General features: G+C 40.0%; 1 protein-coding gene across 2 annotated transcripts; it reads right to left on the bottom strand.

Moving 5' to 3' along the window:
- On the bottom strand, positions 1-22,833 carry LOC138051253 (chordin-like). Of its 2 annotated transcripts, none has more exons than XM_068897422.1 (21): positions 22,461-22,833; positions 20,968-21,068; positions 19,535-19,655; positions 19,125-19,239; positions 18,824-18,917; positions 18,450-18,591; positions 17,162-17,284; positions 15,122-15,222; positions 14,633-14,783; positions 14,289-14,395; positions 13,751-13,873; positions 13,082-13,238; positions 11,832-12,073; positions 10,830-11,093; positions 9,573-9,669; positions 8,798-8,958; positions 7,125-7,227; positions 6,477-6,530; positions 4,856-4,953; positions 4,074-4,170; positions 1-1,145 (listed from the first exon to the last, which is right to left on the bottom strand). In XM_068897422.1, exons 1-21 carry the CDS (start codon positions 22,597-22,599, stop codon positions 1,138-1,140), a joined length of 2,598 nt encoding a protein of 865 aa, XP_068753523.1. In that variant the 5' UTR covers positions 22,600-22,833; the 3' UTR covers positions 1-1,137. The 2 variants fall into 2 exon arrangements, with proteins under 2 accessions (XP_068753523.1, XP_068753524.1); XM_068897423.1 differs by lacking the exon at positions 22,461-22,833 and adding an exon at positions 21,260-22,145.
- Between the last annotated feature and the right edge of the window lie 4,587 nt (positions 22,834-27,420).

Here is a 27,420-nt window from a genome sequence, read left to right as displayed (position 1 = left end):
TTTTCACTATAAACATCATTTTATTGCGTTGTAGATTCGTTTACCGTTATGCAACACAACTACAGATTTTTCTTAACGGCAATTGATCGCCACCTTTTCCAGCATGTAATAAAGGTCTAAAGCGCAGCGGAATAAGTTATCGTCGTCAAAATATCATTCTTACTTACAGTCGATAATTTAGTGGTACAAAAGACTGTTTTTATGTTCGTTTATATTAAACTATCGTGCCGTTATGTACAAAGCAAATTTGAAGAAAAATTCACCAAAAAATAATCATTATTTATATCCAATGTGTGCGGTCTCACTACAACGTTTGTCCATGCCTCCCAGCGGAAAGAACAAGTCATTCCTGTTTTTACTTATTTGGCCTTCCTTTGGAAAGCGAATTGTTGAAATGGCAAATCAGTTTCTTTTTTTTTTTCTGGAGACCATATTAACCACTTAAAACTTCGCTCTCCGACTCGCTTTTGAAAGAGCTTAGAAATGACCTACCGATAGGTGGAGCTCATGGCTGGAAACAAGCAACTGCTGACCCTCTTTGCATTACGTGATGCAAACGGAGAAATTGTGCGTTGATTGGCGAAAAGGAAAAATTTGGCGGGAAAGCTATTCTTCTTTTGACGGTGTCAGGAAACGATGACCCTAGCGGGTATGGGAGTTGTCGACTCCAGGGCATGAGCTCCGCCGATAGTTTAGACGTTTAATGCTTAGTAAACTAGGCATAAGCCCAGATTCAGGTTGCAGCTCATGTACAAAACTTATCAGGCTTGTGGTCAAATTGCATATGATTTCAATAAATAAGTGATGAAGTTTATCTACCTATTGACAGTTTTTTTTTTCTTAATCAGCTCACTTGTCTCTCATGCCTCACGATGAAACAGGTTCAACGTGTTTTCGATAGGCGCAGCAAATCTTTTTACGAACCAATAAGACTTACTTCAAAAGAGACGAGCATGACAAATGAAAAAGAACTATGATCGGGTTTTTGCAACTGTTAGGTCAAAGACGATTAAATGTAGTGTCACTTTCTGTATGTTCTTTTTTGTGAGAACGTTTGCTCGAATACTCCTGCGGTTGTAGGTCAATCACCAGGGCTGGTGAACATCTTTCATTCTTTGCTGTGTGAAAAACTGTAGGTTATGATCCTGAAAACACAAAATGCGAAGGGTTAAAATAACATAATTACAGCCATTCTAGTAGACATAATCCACTTTTCTTTTTGCCAGCACCAAGAACACGGACTCTGGCCACAGCCAAAGCACAAAGTCTGCGAATCACGAACTTCCGCAATCTTCTGCGCATTCTCAGAAATTCGAAACAATAACGATTGTCAATACAACATTAGGGAATAGTACTAGGGAGCTTAAGATCTACGACGGCGACGGCGACGTCGACGAAAACGTCTCCTCAAAATGGAACTTTGCTTCGGTATAAGTCTTTGGCGATTATTCCATCTCGTTCACGTCGTACAATGTGCGCGAAGTATCCTAAAAATAAATTGGTACGAGCGGTTTCAGACTGAAAATAAAGAATGAAAGATTCTCTGTTACATGCCCACGTTGTCGTCAAAATCTAAAATTTAGCGATTTCACGTCGTTGTCATGCAGAGAACCGCAAAAATATGAGCTAAAATCCGTGCCGCACGTGCAGCACGACTATTTATGCTCTTTTAACCAATGATATCGTTGTTTTGAGGCGTTTTCGTCGACGTCGTCGTCGTAGATCTTAAGCTCCCTACTTTAAAGGCCATGGTACACGACGCAATTTTTCTTGCAACTCGCGTCGCAACAAACGTTGCGTTGCAAGTTGCGAGAAAAAATTCACGTGTAACACCCCATTTTGCAACTGCAATTGTTGCGTTGCGAGTTTCTTGAAAAGTAGAACGACCCCCTACTTTTCGCAACGTTGCGTGTGACATCCCCTCTGCAACTCGCAACGCAATTTTGTCAGAATGGGTCAATCAGAGCTCATCTTTCGGCGACTTCGCGCGTCCGTCATCTTGTTTGTTATTGTACGCGTTGCAAGTTGCGAAAGAAGTTGCCAACGTGTAACATACCCTCTGCAACTTGAAAGGTTTTTTATTCGTCATCGTTGCGTTGCGAGTTGCAAGAAAAATTGTTTCGTGTAACATGGCCTTAAGCTCTACGACGCGGTCGACAACGAAGATGCCAGGAAACAACAATATGATTGGTTAAAAGAGGAGAATAATCGTGCTGCACGTGCCGCACGCATTTTAGCACATAATCCGCGTGCGTTGCTCTTCACACCATCGACGTGAAATCACTAAAGTTGACATTTTGACGACAACGCAAGCGTTCAAATGTGAATCTTTCATTCTCTATTTTGCTCTGAAACCGCTCGTACCAATTTATTTTTAGGATACTTGGCCCACATTATACATGACGACGCGAACGAGATGGCCAAACCGCGAGAAACTTACGATAATCCTAAGTTATATTTTGAGGTGACGTTATCTTTTTCTCAAACCGGAATTTGTTTCGTAAACGCATGCGCAGTTGATCAGAGAACGAGCGCGAAGAAGGGGGAGGAAGACCTTCGATGGAAACAACAGTTTGTGCGGTGATTTTTGCTTGTGAGTGGGTTTTCTTGTTAGCTCAGGATATGATGACGTCAGTCACCGGAAGTAACATTTCCCTTCCTTAGCAACGCGCGAAAAATAAGTCTGAGGGCCCTTAAACTCCCTACTATACCATTACCGTGACTGCGCGTGTTTTTGGATGTGGCCAAAGTCCGTGTTCTTGGAAGGGTTATTTGGCGCTGACCAAAAGAAAAGCGGGCTCTGGGAGCGAGAATGAATTACAGGCAAAGGATCTTTTTTTAATGCACATATGTTCTGCCCATCGAATGATCGTCCCAAAATCGTTCCTTTTAAGATTCCAGTACTCCTTGTTTCAGGAAGAGGGTTCTATTTGAATGACGCCAACCAAAGTCTAAGAAATTAAGTAATGGACCAGCTAAAAGGTAGGCAGGAGTACGGCAAAACTCATTAAAAAGGTGCGAACAGTTAATTGTTAATTCCATTTAAATTGGCTCATCTCATTGGCTAATACCAAAAAAACCCGAAAAAACTAAGAACAAATTTTAAAAAAACTTCATTTTTAGGCCTTGTCTTTTCCCTACCCCTATTATCTGTCTCTTGGTGAAATTTGGCTTTTGCTCTATGCGCCAATTAGCACCACAAAATTATTGACCCTATTGCCGAGGGCTATTGTTTTTCTGCCTGCTTCTTAGCCGGACCATTACTTAATTTGGCCAATGACAACGCACGCAGTCTCAATCATTCGCCATTGTCACACAGCGGCCATATTGTCCCGGGAGACCAAAAAAGCTTTGTTTTACCACGCCAAGCCTCACCCCCATAGTTTCCACTGCGAGGCTTGGCGTGGTAAAACAAAGCTTTTTTGGTCTCCCGGGACAATATGGCCGCCGTGTGACAAGGGCAAATAACGTAAAGGGAAAAACATTTAGTCGGTGCCAAGCGTCCGTGAGAGGAGTGCGATCTGGGGACAAGTCACAGTTGGTTTTGCTCCTATCTGTGATTGGCTGAGAATATATGAGTTATTGACCAAGAGTTAGGTCAAGATGGCGGAATATTGACCAAGTTCTTTTCTTGGCGTGTTTATGTCGAGGTCCATAAACACGAAAAAAGGAGTCCAACATCCAGCCACCTTGACCGAACAAGCTTGGTAAATAAAGGATTTATTAAATGGGATAAAACACCAAAAAATGATCTTTGATCTTGCTGGACCTTAGCAAGAAATCCGGAGCGGGCAAGATAGCTCAATCTTGCCCGCTCGGATAGCCAATCACAGCGCGGAATTTGGTTCATCTTGCCCGCTCACGGAGCAACAATAGTCATATAACAAGGTCACCAAGCGAAGAAATGCAAGCAAGAGTTGACCCCTGAATGGCAGAATTTTGTCGCTTTTATTTTCAAGTCCTTTTTACGCCTGTTTTGATCGCTGCTATAAAACAGAAGCCGTAAAGACCGCAGCCATAACACAGACAACAAAAACAAAAGCGTTTAGACAATAAAGCAATAGTCTACTTACCCGGACAAGGAATACAGCAGCTTTTCATGTCGCTGTCAATAGAGTTCTGACAATATCCTTTGGGGCATACCGTACGTCTACAGCTGGTTATACCATCCTAGCAGGAAAAACATAGTTCATGCCGGCAGAAAATGATGTTACTTTGGTGACTGGTAATTTTGAACTTTCATGGTTCTAATTGGGCTAAAATTGGTATTTATTCTTCTCACAAGAATGACGTATATACTGACAAGATCCATTTGATGACAATATTTAGGAAAAACCAAGTGTGGCGCGCGTGGGGAGTTTGGACGAAGATTCATTGCTATAGAGCGACTTTCATATGACCTTGACAAAGAAACGTAAAAACAGAACGTAACCAAAAATGCAAAACATGCTTATCGAACAAGAACTAGCGCGAATTTTCATTGGCTTAGCGAACGCGGATGCAAGCAACGTCATCTCCCAATGGAACTTTCTGGAAAGTTTTGCTTTGACGTCATTTGAAATGCAGTAATGTAATTGGGCAATTGAACTGTCTACTGTCCATCTTGGCGGGAATAAGGAGAAGTTTTGTTTTAATCTTGCCAAACATGAAACAAATTGCGAACACTTTTTCAAGGTCATACGAAAGTCGCTCTATCTATTTCGTTCGAGTTCGCTGTTTTCAAGGAATAATTGGAATCTTTTTTCTCCACAAAAGTCAAAGAAAAATGTTCAAATTTGATTGCTGCCCAATTTCATGCTCGAAACGAAGACTGTTGGTGTTGTCTTAATGGAAATTTGGAAAAATTCAATCTCACCTTGCAATTACATGTTATGCATCTGGACAGTCCGAATAGCGGAAAATATGGCTGCCATGTTTGACCGTCTTTGAACTTGCTACCGCTGAAAGAACAGCCTACAGAATGATAAGGAAAGACAACCACAATTTTAAAAGACCCATTTTCTTAGGCTAATAGTATCTCTGAATATGTCTTCCACGCAATTTTAACTTTTAGCCCCTTACTAACTGAGTGCGATAGCTGTACTGGCCAATATTGGCCCGAGGTCGTGGCAGTGCGGAACTAGCGCAGACCGACCGAGGGCCAATAATCCCCACTGAGTACGGTCCTGAGCAAGTGAGGTTTGTTAGTTGTTTATTATAGACCGTATTCGTAAATGGCGGTCGAGAAATTATTATTCTTTTGTCTTTGTGCTAATCACCCTCACTAGTCTCACTTTGGAACAAAAATTATTTTGAATTTTGCTCGTGTTTACGAGGCTAGTTAGGATGATTAGCATAAAGACAAAAAAATAATTACTTAGCCGCCATTTATGAATACGGTCTATATGGCATCGTTTCCATCAGCGAACTTTGAACGGTAGCCTTTTGCATGTAAATTCCGCTTGCTATAATTGTACTGTTGTGATGAAAAAATTAAATTCCGCTTTATTAAAACTTCTTGTGTTTCGCTCGACTTAATTTTCTCGGGAGAGAGAAAAATGGGGAAACGGACAGTTTCCATGGTAATGGTCCGTATTGTAAAATCCCGACGGAAAACCAGCCAATGAGAGTGCTCTGTTTAGCCTGAGACTTGCTTGCCAGATAATAAATAGTATTATTCCCAGAGGTCAGTACTTTTTGTATCCTATTTATCTTCTTCTCTAAATTATACGTTCACCTCTTAGTGTACAAATTATCATCCGTGTTCGCTGATGAACTGTACAATAGGTACATTAGGAACGGGAGATCTCCAGCGTGTTGGCAAGTCATTAGGGAGCTTAAGCAAGCGTGCTTTTGAGACACGGACGGACGCCGGAAGACAACATTTCGCGTGCCAGGACAGTGGTATCTCCCAGATTTTTATACTAATCATCTCTAAGGGAGAAAAAATACTTTGAAAAATAAATGTGGTTGTGTGAAGACAAGTTAAAAGAGAATACAGCTCACTTCCGGTTGCCGTCCTCGTCTCAAAAACGCGCGTGCTTAATGTTAATCTCACACCTGTCTCTTTAAAATACTGCAACTCATTTGTCAAACAAATGTGTGATGTTGTACTTTAATTACCTATCGTCACCTAAAACTACAAAATCCTTATCCTGCTAGTTTGGCACAGCACGCTAAAAGGGTGACATTAATTTGATGAATAGCCCATTTCCGAGTTGTTGCATGCCTCAGTTTTAAAGCGAGTCCTGGTGCACAACCATTCAAATGGAAATGAGTTGCGTATTCTTATCCAAATCAAACTCATTTCCCTTACAATAGTTGAGCACCAAGACTCACTTCGAAACCGAGACAAACAGCAACTCGGAAATGGCCTATTGTATGGGGATTTACCTGCTGAACATGTGACCTGAATATCGAGTTTCTATTGGCTATCATCCTGGTAAGGTTTATACATCTTATTAGACTAGAGAAGTACCACATGAAAAAAGTTCTACCTTTTTTACTACTTTTCTTGTCTTTAATGTTTCCTGATTTGCCGTCTTCGTTATCTAAGGCAGAAAGAGAAAAATTTCAAGGGGTGGTCTGTTACATCATTTCCAGAAAGAAAAATCCTAGCTATTAAAAGTTAATAAATTCAGTGACATATTCGATCAGATGCTCCTTGTGACACATCCATTTTAAACAACATATTTCCGGTATTCCATAGTATTTAAGCTCATTCATCCAAAAGAGGTATTTATATTTTACTGTGTTTTACCCGTCAAATTGCGACTCTCTTGAAATGGTTAAAACATTTACATCACTATGCCCGCGCTTATTGCACTGAAATGGGCACTGTGCGTTTCTCATATTCAATGCAAGCCAGGAGCCCATGACTTGGAGCGAACAATTCTCATACTAATGTCACGACATTTTTACAGACCTATCTATTTTTAGACTACCTTTTCCACAAAAAAAAAACAAAGGCAGTTCCTTTTCAGTGACACTATGACGTCAAGTTAGTTTCTTGTAATTGGTCATCGGGCTCCTGCAGTCGCGGGAGTCTCATTAGCGTTAAATTCAATCTAAAAATAAATCGATCTATAAAAACGCCGTGATAGAAATATAGGGTTGTTGTTCGCTCCTACCATAATCAAACTCACCAGGACATCGCATACAACAATCTGTCATGCGCAGTTTCATGGGATTTCTACAATTGAGGTCTGGACATTTTACTTTTCGACAGGATATGTTCTTGGTGTCTTCCTGTGGTCAAAGAGAAAACAAAAAGAGTTAGCATTGTGATACCGTACATCAGTTATAAGCTTAGAGAGGATTTTTTCAGTCACCCTCAGACACAAAGGTAACCTGCGAGAAGAATCTCTTTCGATCTTCCTAGATAAGTCGGGAAGAGGAAAGTAGACTCTGCCAGCCGCCTCGACATTTCGTGTTGAACATGCGTTAAAAATTGAAACATATTCGGGAGTCAGTCACGCGTGACTAGTGAACAAACAGCTGAGATATTTTCGAATAACTCTGGCAAACGCACGACAAACAAAGGAATCATTTCCTTGGAAACCAGGAGCCCATCTGGAGCGCGCAACTTCCATACAGCGTCTGTGAAACGGCGTTTTCACAAGTAGGTTTATTTTTAGACTAGCCCTTCCCGCGAATTAGGTCAAAAAACAAAGGCAGTTCCGGTTCGGTGACCCAATGGCGTCAGCTTAATATCTTGTAATTGGTCATCGGGTTCCAGTGGGAGTCTCGAGAAATTCAATCTAAAAATAAATCTGTCTGTGAAAACGCCGTTACACGAACACATTAGAGTTGTAGGCTCCGGGTCATGGGTTCCTGTGGGTACTCAAGATAGTTCTGGTTCTTAAATTGCCATGTCAATTTTTACTGAAAAAAATTTACAGGTTTCTCAATTCTGGCAAACTAGTTTCTGTAACCGACATACGGAGGAAATACTCATGGGGATTTAGACAGTTAAAAATTGTCATGCTGTTGTAAATTTGAACAAATGTTAATGACGCATGGCGACTGATCATTCGCACGGATAAAAAAAAACAGGTTTGACAAGTGGAAACTGGACTGACTCATCCATTTCTTTGGATGAGCGGCAAATCATGGAAAGTCGAGGCGGCTGGCAGAGTCTTCTTTCCTCCGCAGGGTGACACAAAGGTAAATCAAAACATGGAAACAAGTGCAAAGATACTCACAAAAGGGACGGGGAATGTGCACATGCGCAATGCTGTGTTTTGAGTTTAGGCGAGCTTTTTTGTTTCCATCAGTTCTTTTCAAATTGTATAGCTCTTGTAACAAATGAAAACGCCATCGGAAGACGCAAGGGTTGCAAAAGAAAGGAAACTGTTTTGCACGAGGGTCTCCTATTTCGATTTTCCTTTGCATCTACGTCATTGTCTGTGAGTGACATACATTGTCAGTTTATCAGATAGGACCTCTTATCGAAGGCCAAAAAGAAAGCAACACGACCGCTTTCCATGACGTTAACGGGAAAATTAAGATTTGAGTGAGGACCCGTCCACACATATCTCTAACCCTAGCAAATGCTAACCCGATTATCCTGCGCGCGGTTGGTATGAGGCATGTAACTGCTTACGTGCAGGTGCATGCATGACATCTCATCTGACCAAACAGTTGTATATGTCGGTGCAAATACTGGTTTTATGCTAATTTCTAAGTCTTCTTACTGCGCGTGCTCAGAACAGAAAACCCATACGTCTCGTTGTCCTAATCGTACTCCAATCTCTGCTATGAAAAAGAGAATGGTGGTACCGTGAGTGCGCTTTCTGTGAAGAATATAACCGCTTACCAGGCATGTGCAAGCATGACATCTCATGTAACCAAATGGTTGCACATATGGATGCCAAACAGCGCCTGATCTGTAAACTTTCCGGTCTCTTTTTACGTAGCAGCCATCTATTGCCGGCCGATTCTTCTTTTCGTAATACGTAACAACATTGTTTTCCAAATCTGAAAGGAAAGGAACTTTATTTAAATGTCTAGTTGTTCTAGCGCTGGAGCACTAATTTGGGACACTGAAAACTGAAATTAACAATAAACGCAAATCAAGTCAAATGTTGTTTCTTGAGGAGAGGGGAAAACCGAAGCACCCGAAGAAAAACCTCTTTTTGCAGAGTAGAGAACCAACAAACTCAACCCACATATGACGTCGAGTCTGTGAATCGAACCCGGGCCACATTGGTGGGAGGCGAGTGCCCTCACCACTGCGCCATCCCTGCACCCCAAGAAAGAAAACATAAGAATGATGAACGTCGCATGAGAGTTGTAATAAATCTCCGGAGGGTATTTTGTATTTTCTCATTTCGGTCTAGCATCCTAACGCTTGATGACAGGCTTCTGATTGGTTTAAAAATCTCGTGCTACGTTCAGTTAATGTGATTTTTCGCGCGCTCAGCGTAGGCTGCATTCAGTTAATTTGCCTCGTGTTATGATTGGCTCATTTGAATGTCTGTGTCTTTGTTGTGGTTTCAATCCTGTGGCTCTTCACTGAAACTACTTTAGAACCCATAGTACTTTTAGGAATGCGTTTATCAAAGGAAAATAAACAATTTGTTTTCCGTTACCTGGACAAACTGGGCAGCATAAATGAGGAACTACGATTGGCGCTTCAGTGCAGTTTAATCGCTGACATTTTATCTCAGAACAAGTGATTTCTTCATCCTAAATGATTGAAAAAATAAAATATAAAAATGGACCTTTAAAGAACCTTGAGCTAAGCTCATGTAAGGGGTAAAAAGCTCTGAACAAATCAGATTATCACAAGGGTGATAATAGGCTCTTTGCATGTGCATGTCACGTGACCTTGTCAATCATAAAAGGTGGTCTTGGTACAAAATAGATCCCAGAAATGGAAAGAGCGAGATGAAATTAGTAAGGATGTCAATTTTGAGGCCACATTTTAGAGCGCTTTGAAAGTTTAAAAAATGTAAAAGATTGTGTGCTGGATGGCAAAGCTTGCCATACAGCAACTGTTTTATTTTCATATAAATCTCTGTTAATGTTTAAGCATTTAAATCACTGTAAAATCTCTCGCCTCAATGACAGTGGCCTTCAAATTGGTATTCTTACTAATTTCATCACGCTCTTTCCATGCCTGGCATCTATTTTGTAACAAGACCATTTTTTTATGATTGACGAGGTCACTTGACATAGTCATGCTAAGGGCCTATTAGTTTGGTAAGGAGATTACCCTGATGACCCGTGGCAACAAAAACTCGATGTTCCAGAAGAAGTGGTTTGTAGTAAAGATTCGAGTTAAATTATAAGTAGAAGAATGTACGTTTACTTGGGCTTCCCGTTATCCCTTCTGCATCCCCAAAATCTTAGACAAGTTCGAAGAAATTCTCTCTGTTTATATTTGGTCAAATTATTACTGGCTTAGAATTCGCCTCTTGTTTCAATTTGATTAAAAATCAATAATCACGGATTGAAAGATGATAAATAATGATTATTGTGGCCGGCATGACTATTCCGGAGGTGAGGAGTATGGGGTGAGGGGTAGGGGGTCGGGATAGGGAGTGAAGGGTACCATAGCTGAAACAACCCAAACCTTTACAAAAATGCTAACCTTAGGCCTAAACACTGTGCTTCAGATAATGTTTAGTCCTAAGGTTAGCATTTTTGTAAAGGTACCCCTCACCCCCTTCTCCTACCCCTCCCCCTTTACCTCCTCACACCCTAACCCCCACCCCCGGAATAGCTATGCCGATTGTTGCAGTTGTCTTCAATTTAATGAAGATACATGGCTCAGTGCGAGGGGCTGAGCGTTTTCTTTCACGTCAGTGCTCTAGAAAAAGAGCTGGCGAGTTTCTAGTATTTACCTGACACCGGCAAGATGTACATTTATCATCCGGTGATGTCCAGCTAGTTCCATTGTAATGTTTCGTATTTCCATCATAACAGGTTCCAGCTTCTGCAATATGGTGTGGCTGCGGTAACCGCCGATTACAAACATCGCCGTTCACCAAGACCTGGCTCCTCAGCTCTCCCTGAGGGACCTCCTCACTGCTAACTTGCAAATAAACCAAACCGTCGATCAAATTCCGTAAGAAATATGGTTCGAGATTACGAGCAATACCTGAAAGCTGAAAAGAATAGGCAATCAAATCAGTCAAGCAGCGCTAAAACGGTAAATATTTTATTAGATTTAAAGTTTGAGTTTGAGTGAGGCTCAAGCACTTGGCTAAGTAGCCTGACTTCCGGCTGTTATACAAAATTGTAGTCTCATTCACAGAGAAGCCCTTCGAGCTAATCCTGCCAAGCGCTAGCCGACCACATGCTGGAAAGCTAAGACCCCAACACCGGGAACTCTCTGCCCTAGTTTTTTCGAATAGTGTGTGTCTTCTTTATCGTCCCACAGAGTTAATGGACAAGGGCTGTGAGACGGGACCTCTGCTTATCGTCCTTATCCAAGAAGACTTGAAAGTCTAACCATTTGCGGATGTAATTACAAAGGCAGCACTTTTTCCTCAGTTATTTAAAGACCATGAGTACGTGTTGGTCCAACCGGAGTTGAACTCACGACCTACCGCGTGACAGCCCGTTACTCAACCAACTGAGCCTCTGGTGCGCGGTTTTCATGAAGAAATCAAGGTATTTGCGTGTAAGTGCCAAGCTTTCAAATTGCATGACGGTTACGTAAAGGTACTTTTCAAAAGAGAGCGCATTTGGTACACTTCCGGTTACCCCTTAAAATTTTAAGGAATTTCTAATTAAAATTTCCCAATTTTAACCACTTTTACCAATTCATAATAACATTTGCTGGCTCCCTTCTTGCAACGCTAGCCAAGCCTTCCGGAGTTCTAGAAAAAATTTTTACATACCATTTCCCCGTCAAACTCTCGTAGTAAGTGCACATGCTCATCGTAAGGCTGAGGAACCTCCCCAAAGTCAGCGAAACCTTGAAGTTCTGCGGTTACCAATTTCCTTCGCCCACGGTCAAGACCGCTAAGCATCAGATGATAATGCAAAGCACAGTTTTTGTCCAATAAGAACCAGGCCTGACCGGCCGCTCCAGTTTGGATCCGTGGAACTACCTCGTTACCAGATAAAAGTACAGGCGGGTCTAAGGAAGAAGGAAGAAGGGATTACCATTAGAGAAGAAACTTACCCAAAAGTTAAGATCATTAGATCAGGCCTCGGTGTTCGAAAGGTGGATAATGCTATCCACCGGACAAACAACTATGCAGCGGATAGAGCGGTTTTCAAATGAGTGTCGTAAAACCAAAAGCAAAGTAATTACTTTGGCCAATCAAAAAGAACGGAAACAATCCAGTAAACCAATCAAAACTCGAAGTACTTACACGTAGCCGACACAAAGCGCGGGAAAATGTGCACGCGCGAGCCAAGATTGGTTTTGGTTTTACTTCTGATTGGTTCAAAAAGTGGCGCGAGAACTTTGAACCAATCACTGAGTGAAGTAATGTAAAACCAAAGTAATTCGCTAATTACTTTCGACACTCAATTGAAAACCGCTCTAAACACTAGCAAAACCAATTGAGTTATCCAGTGGATAGCGATTTATCCTGTGGATAGCGATGTATCTACCCTTCCAACAACTGGGGACAGAGCAGTCAACACTTGAAGCACGCACCATGTAAATAAATAAATCAGTGTTCTTTTTGTTGAGGGTTAATGGTTAAAGAAAACCAGGCTCATTGGAAATTGTCGCCCTCAAAAAAAGGCAGACGATCCAATTTACGCTTTAGGCTTTACGCTGCCTACATTCCGCAAACCGCCGCTAAGCTACAATAGGACTATGTAATTTACTTTCTAGTTCGTTGCTCATAATTGATTCCATTGTTGATTCCACCTTTAATCTACAGAAAAGTCTAGTAACTCCTAAACGATTAAATCTATTTTCTTGCCGAAGCCACGGAACACAGTCATCCCACATCCAGCTAGCTTTTTTAATGCGAAAATTCGGCTACAATAAATATTGAATATTAGAGAGTTGTTGTTGGTGTGCATAAATAGGGCCTTTGCAGTTTGTGATCACAGTACAAGAATTGCGCACTGGGATATCTAAGACAAAGAAAATTAAAACAACAAATGAAAAGGATTTCATAGTTACCATGATATGATAAATGATGTCCGTTGTACGGGAACTGTTTCAGTTTACCATGAATATCCCCATTGCTGTTGAATTCGGTTCGAACATTGAGATACATATTCCCATTGAATAACCAGCAGGTTTCTAGGAACGATGGTCTCTCCCAGACACCTGAAACCTGGATCAATTTGCATGCTAGTCATCATTAACTCAAAATAGGCTCTTGCAAATGTCAAACATTTCTTTGGCGCCTCGCGCACACATTTGCCAAACATTGCTTGTCTCCACGAGGATGCACAACTTGGAGATTAATTCTCTCTCTGTCCAGTTGAGACTTCACTCGATAGCTGTCATAAACACTGACCGTGGACTGGAAAAAACGCGAATTCCAGCCTTCCAGGTGTTTTCCGTTTCCCTAAATCCCTACGAGGTTCTAAATCTCTCTGCTTTAATTAAGTAACTATAAACAGGCAAACTTCTTACAATGCCGGAAATCTTGTTGCTTACGCGGACAATTAAGCACCCTTGTCATTGCACTCATGCCCAGAAATTCACCAATTAAGATGCACACCCAATTTTTACATCCAACACGATGTGTCCCTTCGTGTCTGCGCCATGCGCAATCAAATACAGCGATGAACTGGGGAACGCTTTTATGACGCCCTGTAATACTCATTTTAAAACTTTTACCTTTGCTCGTCCGTGCTCATCCACAGTGAGCGGCAATCTTGCCACTCGTTTAACATTGCGTCGATTGCTTGTTGCTTGCAGGGTAATTTCTTCTACCGGATTAATAAGACCCGATAGAAATATCTGGAATGAGATTCCATGCAAATTAGACTTACTTCATGTTCAAGGAACGATTATTTGAGTCTATACTGAAATGGTATCTAAATGGATTTTCCATGAAAGTCAACTTTTGTGGTAATAGTAATATTAAAACCCAAAGTATCGCAGAAGATTTCATCACATAATGATATGTAAGAAATTGGTGGATGTATAGTCATATGAAACTATAGCCAATGTCTTCTAGTAACTACAAACACAAAGTTATACGAGTTGACTGTTTGCTTTTAGAAAAGAGCAATAATTCCAAATAATAATGATGCAAACAATTTACTTGGAGCAGGGATATTATGCCATATTTCCTTCCCTTAGCTTCACACTGACTAGGTAAGATCCGAAGACATGCACCCTTAAATGTATAGCCTTCTACTAACAGTAATACCTGGTAATGGACTTGTCCCTTGTTATCAATTTCAAATGAGGCATAACCGCTAGCACCCGTCATTGTGGGTCTAGGTGCGTCTCGACCGGACAACTGAGAGACAATGGCTAAGAATGAACAAGGTTATTGTTAACGACACAGGAAAAGAAATTACTTCCACATTCAGTGACTGACTGCCTGGCTAACGATTGATTGATTGATTTATCGATTAATCAAGTAGTCCTATGATTGGTCAGTTTCTTCTGTGACTCATTGAATGTTCCATAAGTGAGTGAGTGAGTGAGTGAGTAAATTAGTGAATGAATAAATGATGAATGAATGTGTTGCAGAATTCTGGAACTCACAGTTGCAAGTCCTCTTGATGCTTATGCGCCCCGTAAGTTGAGTTAATTGATCAGCGGTGTTCAAAATCACGGTGATGTTCAGATGACCACGTGACATCCACTTTAGCGAATGTTCAGCTGGGTTCAACCACCATGCCTTAAAATTTGAGTTCTGCAAGAAAAATGTTAGATTAAGCCATTACATATTCCCCGCACAGATTACTGTAAGGTAAAAAAAATGCTGTTTTATTTTTAATCAATTCTTTTTATACGAGCAGACTGCCATAAAAGAAGCCGAACTAGATGAAAGAGTAAAGAAGCCAGGGTCATAATCAACGAAATAGTAGTCATCTACGACTGACAACTTCTTTGGTGGCAAAAGCACTAATTGTGCACGAGGAATTTCTAGGAAAATAAAATTATCGATTAGAAAATGATGAGTTTGTGCTAATGTACCAAATTTAGTAAACAAATGTTCCCCTTTAAAATGGCGAATCTATCATCAAGTACCTCTCTCTTGACGTCACTTGCGCTGACAACTTTCACTGTTTTTTTCTCCTTATTGTTGGTAGGATTCCTTATAAACTGGATCGTTACTTTCGTCCCCGCGCCTTTGAATTGAGAACAAAAAAAACGCTAACGAATTGAGAATTAACATCTGCTTGCCTAAACAATGTTAGTAGCTGACTAATTAAAGAAACGGATCTTTAACTGGATTCAAGCCCATATGACCTTTGGCTTGAACCTGGGAGTCGTCTCAAAACTTGATAAGATCGTCCGGGTGAGAGTTTAGTGTCCTGAGAAGCCGAGTGTTAACGTTGCTAATACTGAGCATTGACTGACGTTTCGACAACCTGAGCCGACAGAAGTCCTCGTCAGAGTAATGTCGCTGAATGGTGTAATAAAGGCATTATCAACCTGGTTGTTATCAGTTGACTCTGGGGACGACTTCCACTCAGGTTGTCGAAACGTAAGCGAATAACATCAACAACAGTCTTTACAAGGACTATAATTTCACCCGGAAGTTCTTTCTTCGTCAACATTTGAAAAATGCCTTCAGAAAAAATACCTTTAGACCAAGAGTGAATTAGATAAGAATGTTGATCTATCACTTTGTGGCCTCCTACCGGCACAGTCACAAATGGATTTTATTTTCAGATACACTTTGCGAGCGAAACAAACAAAGGTCCACCAATTTTAACCAATCAGAAGAGGCCATGTCACGCGTAACTGCTTCTGCCATGACAACTGATTTTCGCGGGAACGAGCATTGTAAAAGCTTTTGGTGCATCAGGGCAATCTCGTACCCAGAGTCCTCGGGTTTTTTGGTCAGCGGGTGAATGCCTGGAGAGACTCTGGTATAATGAACTTAAACCATTTCTTTGATTGGTCGCTTGCATAACATTGGCAGTCCGACAGGAAGTCGGTCCCCAGAATTTGCAGGGAGATTCAAAATCTAAACTATTTTCAGTGCTGTTTGTTTTTTCTACCTCAGAAATATATAAATCACAAAATTAATAAAACGACAGGGTTTGAATTATGTCCAATACCGCACGGGAATTTTCCCACGCTGCTTAAAACTGATTATAGTTTTAAAAGTACCATGGAAAAACATTACATCGGTCTCTTTGCGGAGAAATCAGTGGAAGAAGGTCTTGCCGAAGCCATTCAGAATTACGGTAACGTAAAATTGTAGTAGAAGAGGACATTGGTGTCGTTTCCACAAAAATTTGTCGATCGTGTTGCTTGCACGATGGTCTTCTGCACGATAGAATGCACGCTGAAACACTTTTACGGTGTGTAAGGCTAAAATTTTTGTTTCTCGAACACTTTAAACCCGCCATTTCTACTGTTTACTGTTTCTATTTTCTGTTTCCGATAAATCCAAGCATGCGCAATAAGACCGGAACCCACGTTTTCTGGGAAAAGGGAGTCCATTATCCCAGAGTCTCTCCGGGCGCTCACCCTATGACCAAAAAGCCCGAGGACTCTGGGTACGAGATTGGCATGACGGGGTTTAGGTTGATGTCTATAATGTTGCAGGTAAATTATCCTCCAGTCGGAAGTAAACTGTCCTATTTAATATTTACTAATATTTATATACATTCTTCGTCTTTTATATGCATTGATCTTATCCTAATTTTTCATCTTGTCTTTCCTCCTTAACTACAACATAACCCTAGTTATATGAAAACCACGTTTGTGTTATGTGGAGCTACCACTTGAGGAGGTGTCGAAAACACCTGCGTGGTATAATAGCTACGCCATGCTGGTGAGACCCAGCAATTCTGAAACAGCTGTCCATGGCAGCGAATCGACCGGGTGACATGGTTGTGCGCATGCGTGATGTGTTGGCCACACCGGGTTGCATTCTCGTCTTTCCACTGTTTTTAATTCGAATTTAGTTTGAACTTAATTTCTTTTAAAGCTAAGTAAGAAATATTGTGTTCAACAAATGATGGGTGTCTGACCTCTCCAAATGACTGCCAGTGCCATGCACTCATTTGGCAATGGCCTCTCCAACCGACTCCTCCTTGCATCTACACTTACCGACGTTGTGTGAGCCATTATACAAGAGCTGTATCTTCAACGCCCTTCCATTTCTTGCTAAGTTAAAGGAAACTAAAGCACCGGATGTTTGATCCTCGGACTGCAAGAGTGCCTCGTAGGCTTCTGAAAAGAGAGTGATGTGACATAATAAAAAGCAGTTTCAAATTAGGGATACATTGACGCCTTGAGAAAAATTCATGTTATTACTAGTGATACTTGCGACAGCTTCCGAAAATGAATTCCGTCTAAAAGAAAAGTGCAAGGCAAATTCTCTGTATATCGTGCCATTGGCTTGTCATCTCTGATATATGAGAGTTTGTCTGAGAGTTTGTCTGTGCCTTGATGAAATGACTAATTTGGCTCCTTAAAAAGTTCACTTTTTTAATAATTAACTTAGAGCCACGTTGGGAATATTTTTCAAAGTATAAAAGTTTCAAACCGTATGTAAGCTGTCTCAACTTGTCTAGAGTCTGTAGTGACAGTATTTGTTTTGTTGATTCTGAGAGCGGTTCTGGGGATTGGACGCATTCGTAGCAAGAAAATAGTGACATGACGTAACATGACAGACAACACAGGAGCCGATGAAGTCATCAGTATTGGATCATCCGAGAAAATATGACGTCAAGAAAGTGAAATCACAGCGCGCTAATCTGCTGGTGAGTATTGCAATCGCTTTCTCAGGCTGTATACAATATCTCAAATCCCAGCCGCTTATGCGCGAACCGACCTTTTTTGAAAGGGAAAGGTTTACAAGTGCCATTGTTTAAAGAGAAGAGCTGATGTTGCAGCTTTAGAGAGGCTTTAAATTTTGAATTTTATTTAAAAAACTGTCTTGGAAAATATGATGGTCAGTGTACATGATGTTACGAGACACGTCTATCAGGTGCATGTATGATTTCCCAGAGTGTACTTGAATCATGTTTTACCATCTGTTTTGGTTTTAAGTTCTTTCTTTATTCCATGAATAAGCTTTGTCCGACAACAAGAAGTATACAACTTAAGTTTCCCACGCAGACGAGTGTCTGGTTTGAGTGCTCAAATTAAAAGTGTTTTTTTTAATATCAGTGAGCATCTCAACAAGATGACGGAGCTTCCCACGTTCGATGATTTTATAAACAAAATATTTATATTGATTACAGGGCAAAAACTACGACAGGCAGTTAATACTGAACCGGAACCGACGACAGAATGAGTCTTGCCGACCGCCGGGCTTTGAAAAAACTACACACCTCTTATTTCTCAAACCAGGGTATATATATTGCTTTATAATTGTCTGCGATGAGCTTACCTTCTGAATAAGCTTTGTACATGGAGATATCTCCCACGAGACCAGCTGTATTCTTCCGTTTTAGCTTTAGTAGGAAGCTAAGTTTTTCCTGTTTAAGGGACTGGATTTGTTTTGGGGTCATCTGATTCCATACCAAGCAAATCTGTAAAGATGAAACAATCAAATCACGCTGAAATATTCACAAATAAACAAATCATGGAACGAGGAAATTAAAGGCAGCCATAGCTTAGCGCGGGAGATTAGGGAATGCAATAATTTGCCTCTGTTTGGCTGAGGAAATGACCCGTCACTTTGCGGCTCAATGAAAGCAAGCGCTGAACAAACTCAAGGCGTTAATTAAACATGGAAATTTAATTAGCTTGTTTCTTAATTACCTGGCTTCCATTTATAGCTTTCCTTTGGATGTTTATTTCTTCAATCAGCGAACCTTCTGCGTCCAATACTGCTGCTGCTCGTAGCTTCCTTGGCCTAAGAATAAAAACAAATTATTCCATTAAAAGAAAACGTTTTATATTGGATATGAAATGAAAACTATTCACAACGGCCCTCCAACCAGCTCTAATCACTTAAAATATGTTCTGAGCTAATCCTTGGCATTTGATCAACGCTCCCATATTTCTGTTAAGCAATGAGCGCGAGTGAGAGTGTTATGACATCGAGGACTTTTTAACTTACCCTTCATAGAGAATTGACATGTGAAGAGAGTTATGCACCAAAGTGAAGTGTGCGCGAGCGATACCATTTTGGCGGGAACTGAAGAGAGTAGGAGTCATAAGAACTGATACGAACTCTGAATACAAAAGTAAAAGCAAATTTAGTGTAAAAATTGGAGCTTTATTTTTTGTATTTTTTTTTTTATAAATTAGAACAAGGGTCAAATACATCGAGACGGCGTAAGGAGCAGGAAAATACGTGAGACGCATTGACCACTAATTATTGAATTAGTGTGGAACAAGACTGTTTGGGAATCACTGGGGCATTTGATGTAACATTGATCTTAAGACAACTATGACGAATCGATATCAGGTGGGAGAAATCGAAATCAAATAAATGATTATAGGCAGTGCAAATCATAACATCCGTACCATCAGGGCACGATGCACAGCAGTGACCTGGTTCAATTTTCGGTCGAGCACATGATGTTGTTGGACAGCGGTCTCTTGTGTTACGACATGATACTTTTCCTGCTATTTCAGAGTTCGAAACCTGTCGAAAAGAACAAACAAACGAATTTCGTTAATTGAGAAGTCGATTGCTATATTTGCTAACCGAATTGGACGTGTTGAGATAAGCAGGATGTTTATTACTTCTCTTCGGTATTCGCATCGAGAGGGATAACCCTGTTGGAAGTCACCCAAAGTCGATCTCATATCTCAGAAAGAATGAACTTTATCAGTTTGATTCGTTTAAGCAAGGTTGAAATACAACTTATTTCATGTATTATTGCTTTGCTTGTTCTGCTTTCTCTTTTTTTATGCGGGGAGTCGAAGATTTGCAACACAACGGTCAGCTTCACTTATTCTTTGCGACAATTCAACAATGGGAAAAATTATTCGCAAAAGTCGACCTCCAAAGATATTTTGTCCTTTCTCTCAAGTCGCTTTGCGTGTGGTAACGTTCTTTTTCTTTGCCGAATACGGGTATTTAAAACTCGAAAAGTTCAAAGGCCAGTCACTACAACAAAAAGATAATTTACCATTTTTTTGTAAACATTTGAGGAAGGAATCATATGCCAACAGAAATACTCTTGCCTACCAGATGTGTCCTATCTCGTCAAGAGTTTCTTTTTCTATGCTCTCTAAACAGATGGCTTTGAGAAGTCCAGTGGGGGTTCAACGTATTGATTACAAAGTGTTTTGTTGTTGTGAAACAAAGCCATATAGTTTGCGTATATACTGGATAATTTTAATTGGTTAAAAAATAGCTCCAAACAATGAAACGTCTTGTTGTGAATTGATATCAACAATGATTGCCGTATGAAGAGAGACTTTGCTTAGTCCTGGGTTGATCGCGCTGGGGGTTCTGGCTCTATTCTGTTTTAATTAAAGCAATTTGCCGATAATTCAATGCGTTGACTCAGGATCTTGTGTTTAAGCTCTCAATTTGCATCAATCTCTTAAATAAGATCATGCGTTATGAGAAGCATTTAAAAGCAAACAATATCTCGTGAAAGTTATGCTCAGCTATTTTTTTCTCATTCTGCTCCTTTTACATTTTTGGTTTAAATTTCTGTTTGCGGTCGATTTAAACGCTTCAAAAGCTAAAACTTTGTTTTTATCACAAACATTTTTCACAATTCATGATTTTTAAGCATTCGGCTTTACTAGTAAAGACCTTCTTTTTTCAAGGCAAAATGAGAGTTGATCACAACTGTAATAGGGATCAAAGGGTGTGGTTGACGCATTAAACTCATTTCTCCCACTCCGCAAAGTAGGCTTTCTATGAGTGCAATTTCTCTTGTTAAGTTGGCAAAAAGGCCCCTTTAACGACTGACCGTTAAATAACCTTTATATCTTACCTTATTACAGGTACAGATTACACAGAACATGACTCCAAAAGGAATAATCTCAGGATGCCAGCTGCCACCCAGTTCATAATGGCGAAAACCAAAGGTACAACCTATCAAGAGATAAAGGATGAGAAGAAAAATATTTCCGAGTTACATGATCTCCTGTTTGCTCTTTTCTGTGGAGTGTTCAGCAGTAATGGAGCAATGGTTTCTTATAGACAAACTTTACAGTGCTGTGCTTCTTGACTTGAAATGTTAGCGGAACTTGACACTTAAACGGCTGCTTCCTGTTCAAACCTACCCTCTGGCCTCTTCCTCTATTTAAAAGAGAATCAGCCCGGGCAGATAAGATTCAATAAGAATACTAACGGTAGTCTTTTTCGTGTGACTTGGGGACAACGCTCCGGCCTCGATTATCCCACGACCAAGGACAGTGCCCGGTAAATATCATAGAAATAAACACTGAAAATTCATTAACATTCTTTTGCAACTGGGCGTCTGCACTTCGGGCTTTCATAACACACGCAGCCCTCATGAAAATACTCTACCCACCAAACTTTAGTTGAGGGAAGGATGTCGGGGCCCGTGGTTCAGTCTGTGTTAAAGGAACTCCTCTTTTTTTCAATGATGAACAATTTTTCGCATGCAAGGATACTCTACGAGATAAAATTTTACCGCACTAGATTGAACTTATAAATGAGTGGACTCCGAGCGATAGCTCGTCTCGAGCTAACAATAACAACGAACGAGACGGACGCATGGTTTTACTTTCTATAGACTCGGGCGTTAGCGTCAGGAGAGAGAAAGAATAAAACTGGAAACATTATTGAGTCGCAAGCCTTGAAAGCTAATATCTTATTGAATTTTACAGCACTTTAATTTACGTCGTGGATCAGTATCTGAACTCGTGGTCTGCGTAGTGATTTCGCAGCGTAATTGTCGTGGAAATTCCATTTTCACGCTATTTTAAGGTACACAAAGGTACGTGTTATTTATGAGGCTAAAATTATACTTGTGGCGTAAAGTGCGTCTTCAGTTTGCAGTATATTGCGAAAAAGAATCGCAAGAATGCGAGCAATAAAGTGGAATTTTGCGGTAGGGTCGAAATGTTTGCTGATGTATGGTAAGTTATGACTAAAATAATGGGGAAAAATAAAAAAAAATTCCAGTTGAAATTAAAACTACGCTATTGCGTTCGTTTATGCAAGGCCTCACATTTTATTAGTGTGTATCCTTCTAAAGATTACGTGTTTTTTATTTGTCCAAACGAGACAATTTTCCCCAGTAGGGGTTAGATAGCAGTTGAGTTCGGTCGTCTTTAAGGAAAATTAAATCCAATGCACGGCTAAGCTTCGACTGAAGAGAGGATGTACAAGCTGCTTAAATTTGCTTAGTATGTGAGAACTCAAGGGAAACAGATTACTAGATATTCTCTGGAATGTAGTAAAGTATCTTAAAATGAAGAGAATCGAGCGCATAATGTTTGACGAGCTCTTACTTACCTCCGGGTTTAGAAGGAACTGGCTTATATTCCGTTCCTACTGGCCTGACGATTCGTTTGTCTCCGGACGCCAAACATAGGGGCACGAAGATTAATAAGGCCAAGAGATCTATTCTTAAGCGATGCTTAATGTTTCCCATCTTAATCGTTGTTTTAAATGACAGCTTTTCTTGGGCTTCAGTCTGAGTCAAAAGCGTGAGAATATCGCTTCAGACGTCATAACATAGACTCGGCCTCAACCAAACAGCTCACGCTATGTTAACAGCAAACAAACAGCTTCCAATTTAACCCACCGACAATATTTGTTTTCATTGTTCATTCGTTGAATTAACTTATTTAGACCCCCCCTCGATGTATTTGTTCTGTTGAACCTAATATCGTCCGTGAGTTTGACTATGTTCGATTAATAAATTGACGGCAGTGACTCCGTATGATTGACATCGGTGAGTGTCGACCGGCACAAGGAGACACGTGATTTATCCAGCACCAGCAGTCGTCTGAGGAAGTTTTAACAAGTTCTGTTTAGTGAGGGTCATATTTTTTGCGGTATAGCTTACGATGTTTAATGCAATTGCGGATACGATTTATCAGTGTTTAGATAGAATTATATTTATTGTTGACTCAATTAGCTCGATTGTTTTGCTAATCATTGTTTTTGGTTGACAGGCTATCGCCTCGTTTATTCAAACATTCTATAACCTTGTACGTTCGATCGATAATCCAAAGTAACAATAAGCCTTCGCTCTTTGGGTTGGAAGATAAACAATAACACACAGGAGGTCGAACTGACAATACGGTAAGAACTAAATTTTTTTTCCACCTTGATCTTGTTTCATAATATATCCGCTTATCTTAAAACATGTTTTGATTGAGTTCTCGACACGAGCTCGTGAGAGGAGCTAAGCTTGTTGTTATTTTAGGGCGTGATTTTTCAGACTCGCCGCCACCGGCTGAAGTTGCGCCTTAATTAAGACGATTTGAGCAAGGAATCGTGCAACTTGTAGTCCAGTAACATTACATAACGAGCTTTTGCACGCATTTTTCTTTGATATATCGCATTTGAGCAGTTTAATCTGCAACTCTTCATTTATTTACTGCTAGGTTCAGCTTTTCTCTTGATCCATTGATCACCACAGTCTTGACACTCTCGCAAACCTAATAAATAAAAAGGAACAGTGATCACCACACTATAGTTCAGTGTTGGTTCGGTATCGAAGGAATTTTTTCGTCTGTGACAGGTCCTCAGTGAAGTATTTTCCCTTTCCGAGTACTTCAGTTACGTTTTACTAATTTACCGCCTGAAAAGGAAAGGCGAGGTGCAATACAAACCGAAAAAGCGGTTCCGCGTCGTAACAGACTACTTTATTGACGTAACTTTCTCTTGTGTTGGTCCGAAAAATGGAAAGAAATTTTCTTCTAGAATTTGCGATAAAGTGGCGAGTGCTTGTCCATGTTTCGTCAAGATAACAAATCCAGAAAACACGTGGACGTCTCTTGGGTTTTGTCTCCTGGGGCTAAAATTTAAATGTAACGGGTTAATTTAATGATGTTTGTCCAACCATATAATCCGTTGTGGTAAATCGCTTTAAGTCTGCGGACCCAAAGACTAGCTCACTGGAAAACGACAAAATCGGATTTAATATAAACTAGAAAAAATGATCAAATAAGTCCTTGGATTTACGGTGGCTAGATTCAAGCAATATTTGTACCTCACTCGCTAAGAACCCAATAACGGCCTTACTCTTGCACTGCTCCACCCTTCGATTTTATCTTAAGTGTTGTTTTTGTGGAGGTAATAAGAGCAACATCTTAGGCCGACTGCGTACTCCTGTTGGAAGTTATAGAAGGAATTACGAGAGCTATCCGAAATATACGATTAGCGAATAAAAACACTTCAACTAGGAAGCATAATGGCGTCTGTGTGCTGACTCCAAATCGCTGAGATTAGGATCGCTTAAAATACCGGCCATTCAATTGTTTTTGCACAACACCGCGTAAAACCACAGGGCATTAATCGAGTTAGGACTTCAGTTGCGCACACTGTGGAACCACTGAATCTAGCTCGAGTCAATTTTCATTTCAACTGCGGTTCGATTTGATATTAACGTTGTAACCCCGCCGGACTGCTGCGGAAAATGATGTTTTAAGGCGCGGTGACTTCTCTTATGACACAGCCCCTGCTCGGCGTTTTGAGTAACAGACAGCGGACCTACTGTCCGGGGAAGTATATTCGTCCATTTTTTGTTGTAAATTACTTTTAAAAAGCACCGAAACTCAACAAATATGGTCGCGTTAACTTCAACATTGGAAGAAAAAAAAGTATGCTACTTTAATGAATTTAGTTGTCGTCCCGGCTTTGCACAAAAAGTTCGTAATATCGGACCGCGCTGCATTTGTTAATTCTTTTTCAAATTTGGTTCATAAAAACGAGCTCTTGGGATTTTTGAAATGGAATTTATATGCCCCTGAAAATTTTATCAAATTTTGGAATATTGTCAACTCGCTCAGTTCTAGAATTCAACCTCAACTAAAGAAAAAACAATACGATAGTAAATTGAATGGATATATGGTGACGCCGGGTTTGTGATAAAAACAAATGATACCATCTATTTTTGAACTGTTAATGTAACTAAAAAAAGAAAGTAATGAGTGATCATAAAAAATGCTTTGCAAATTTGATTTCTTCATATGTTTTGAAAACAAAACTGAAGGTCAAGGTAGAAAATGCTGACAACTCATGATGAGTGGAAAAGAGATTTCGTGCATTATATTTTTAGATATTCTCCTTAATCTCTGTTACATACATAAACAATGATAATTATCCATATATAAGATACTGATGAAATCTTCAACGGGATTTTCGCAGTTTGACTCTACTGAGTTTTAATCCACTTCAACGGTTTGCACTCAGAAGAGAGTTGGATGTGAAACAGAAGGCGTTGCCGCCGTGCGCGTTCTTTCTCTCCTCGGCATTTTTCCCTTGAAAATGCCTCAAAATTCTAGTCATTTGTAGCTATCATTAATACAGTTTCCACTTACCACCTGCTATAATATAATAACAATATTAGCGACTGTAGATTTTTTGCGGTTCCAGTTATAAGATCGCTCATTGTAGATGAGGGACGGAGGGTTAAATGGAACTGAGGAGAGAAAATCATTAACAGCAACAACCAACGGCGCAGATACGGCGATGGAATTTGCTTCTCGTTTATTTGATAGTTAGATCATCAGCACAGCATCATGATTATATAAGGTACAAGCAAGGAAAAACAAACTTTCAAATACCCGGCGGCAATCATCATCAGTCCTTTTTGGGCCATGGGACGCATAAGGCCTCTCACCCTGCGGCAATACAATAAGTAAATTGATTTCTTTGATCATTGAATCTGTTTGATTCGCTCTTCACTCCGCGGCATCAAGGAAAGATTTACATGAAATTGTTTGACAATATCAGTCGAATACTCTCCTGCTTAATCACTTAGAAGTGTGGCCGTTATATTTAGCCTTAATGCAGACACTTAAAATGTCATTAGTTTAGTCGTGTAACCTAATTAGCACTGGGTAGAAATCGTAAAAGATGGTTTATAATTCGTGATGAAGAAAGCAATCAGGCTTTAGTTCAATCCCTCGTAAAGCGTTGCGTAAAGTGTACTTTTCCAAATTCCTATTTATTTTCCAAAAAAGGAACAAATAAGCCCCTTAATTGGATAATCATGTCTCACATTCATTTCAAAAGTCAGATATTTGCGTCCGACCTATATCGAATTTATAGTTGATTGCCTTAAGCCGAATAGATCTATGTGATGTGTACCATTTTATCATCCAATTTAGATTTCACAGCAATTAATAAACAATTATTGGATGAGGTTGAGCATGATATCATGAATTATCAAAACCGAGGTCTGTGTTATCTGCCGAAGCCGAAGGCTGAGGCAGATAACACAGACACGAGGTTTTGATAATTTATGATATCATGCGAAAACCGAATTCAATAATTGTTTTATTATACATTTTTCACATAATTCATCCCCAGAAACAGAAGCGAAGCGTTCAGCCATTTTGTTTCTCAGGTGAACACTCCAAGGGGCTTAGAAACCAGGCAGACGTTGAACTTGACATGATAAATGTAATATCTGCAGCAGATATTACATTTATCATGTCAAGTTCACAAGCTATTGTGAATTGATTGAATGCTCTCGACCAATCAGATTTTTCATAGTGAGTCTGATGTATAATAATGCTGATTATCAAGTTAATATTTTAGTTGTAAAATTCCCTTATGTATGACGAACTTCTCTGGTCCTGGAACGGTTGAAATGTCATGCAATCTCTTCGCCCATTCAAAAAATCGAAATGTCTTTGACCCAAGAAATCGGTGTGTACGTCAAATAAGAGTCGGCATGGAAACGATAAGTGGACGAGTAATTATCTCAGTTACTTGTTCGCTGCGTAACAAGTCCGTGTTTGATATCGATTTTTGATGTATTCACGGATAAATAATACCATTTATTTTTGTGTCATAGACTAGTATGTGGTTCCTATCTATTCAGCGAGTTAAGAAAGTCTGTCAGTCAAAGCGTATTCTGGTTAATGAAGCTCTTGCCTATTTTCAAGAACTTTAATAAAACAACTGCTTTCCCTTGCTGCTTAGTCATGTATAGGCTCTGACATTAATCAAATATATTTTTTCAAAGCTTATTTGATGATCTCATATTTGGAGAGTTCATTAATTAATATATGATTACAAACAAAGAATTACTGAACTACGAAGGACACACTGGTACTATAATAGGTCTGACATTTCGCATTTCGGTGACACTGAACCTGTTGAAAATTTCCTCACCTACTGTATTATATAATGACAAGCAACTTGACGCATAATTGACTTCTTAATTAATAAGGGGGCGTATTTTATAAGGAAATTCAGTATCAACCTTAATGAAGTTCAGGGGGTGCACTTT

This window comes from Montipora capricornis, chromosome 6 (genome assembly GCF_036669925.1).
Source record: "Montipora capricornis isolate CH-2021 chromosome 6, ASM3666992v2, whole genome shotgun sequence".
Classification (NCBI taxonomy): Eukaryota; Metazoa; Cnidaria; class Anthozoa; order Scleractinia; family Acroporidae; genus Montipora; species Montipora capricornis.
This window is presented reverse-complemented; position numbering and strand designations above follow the sequence as displayed.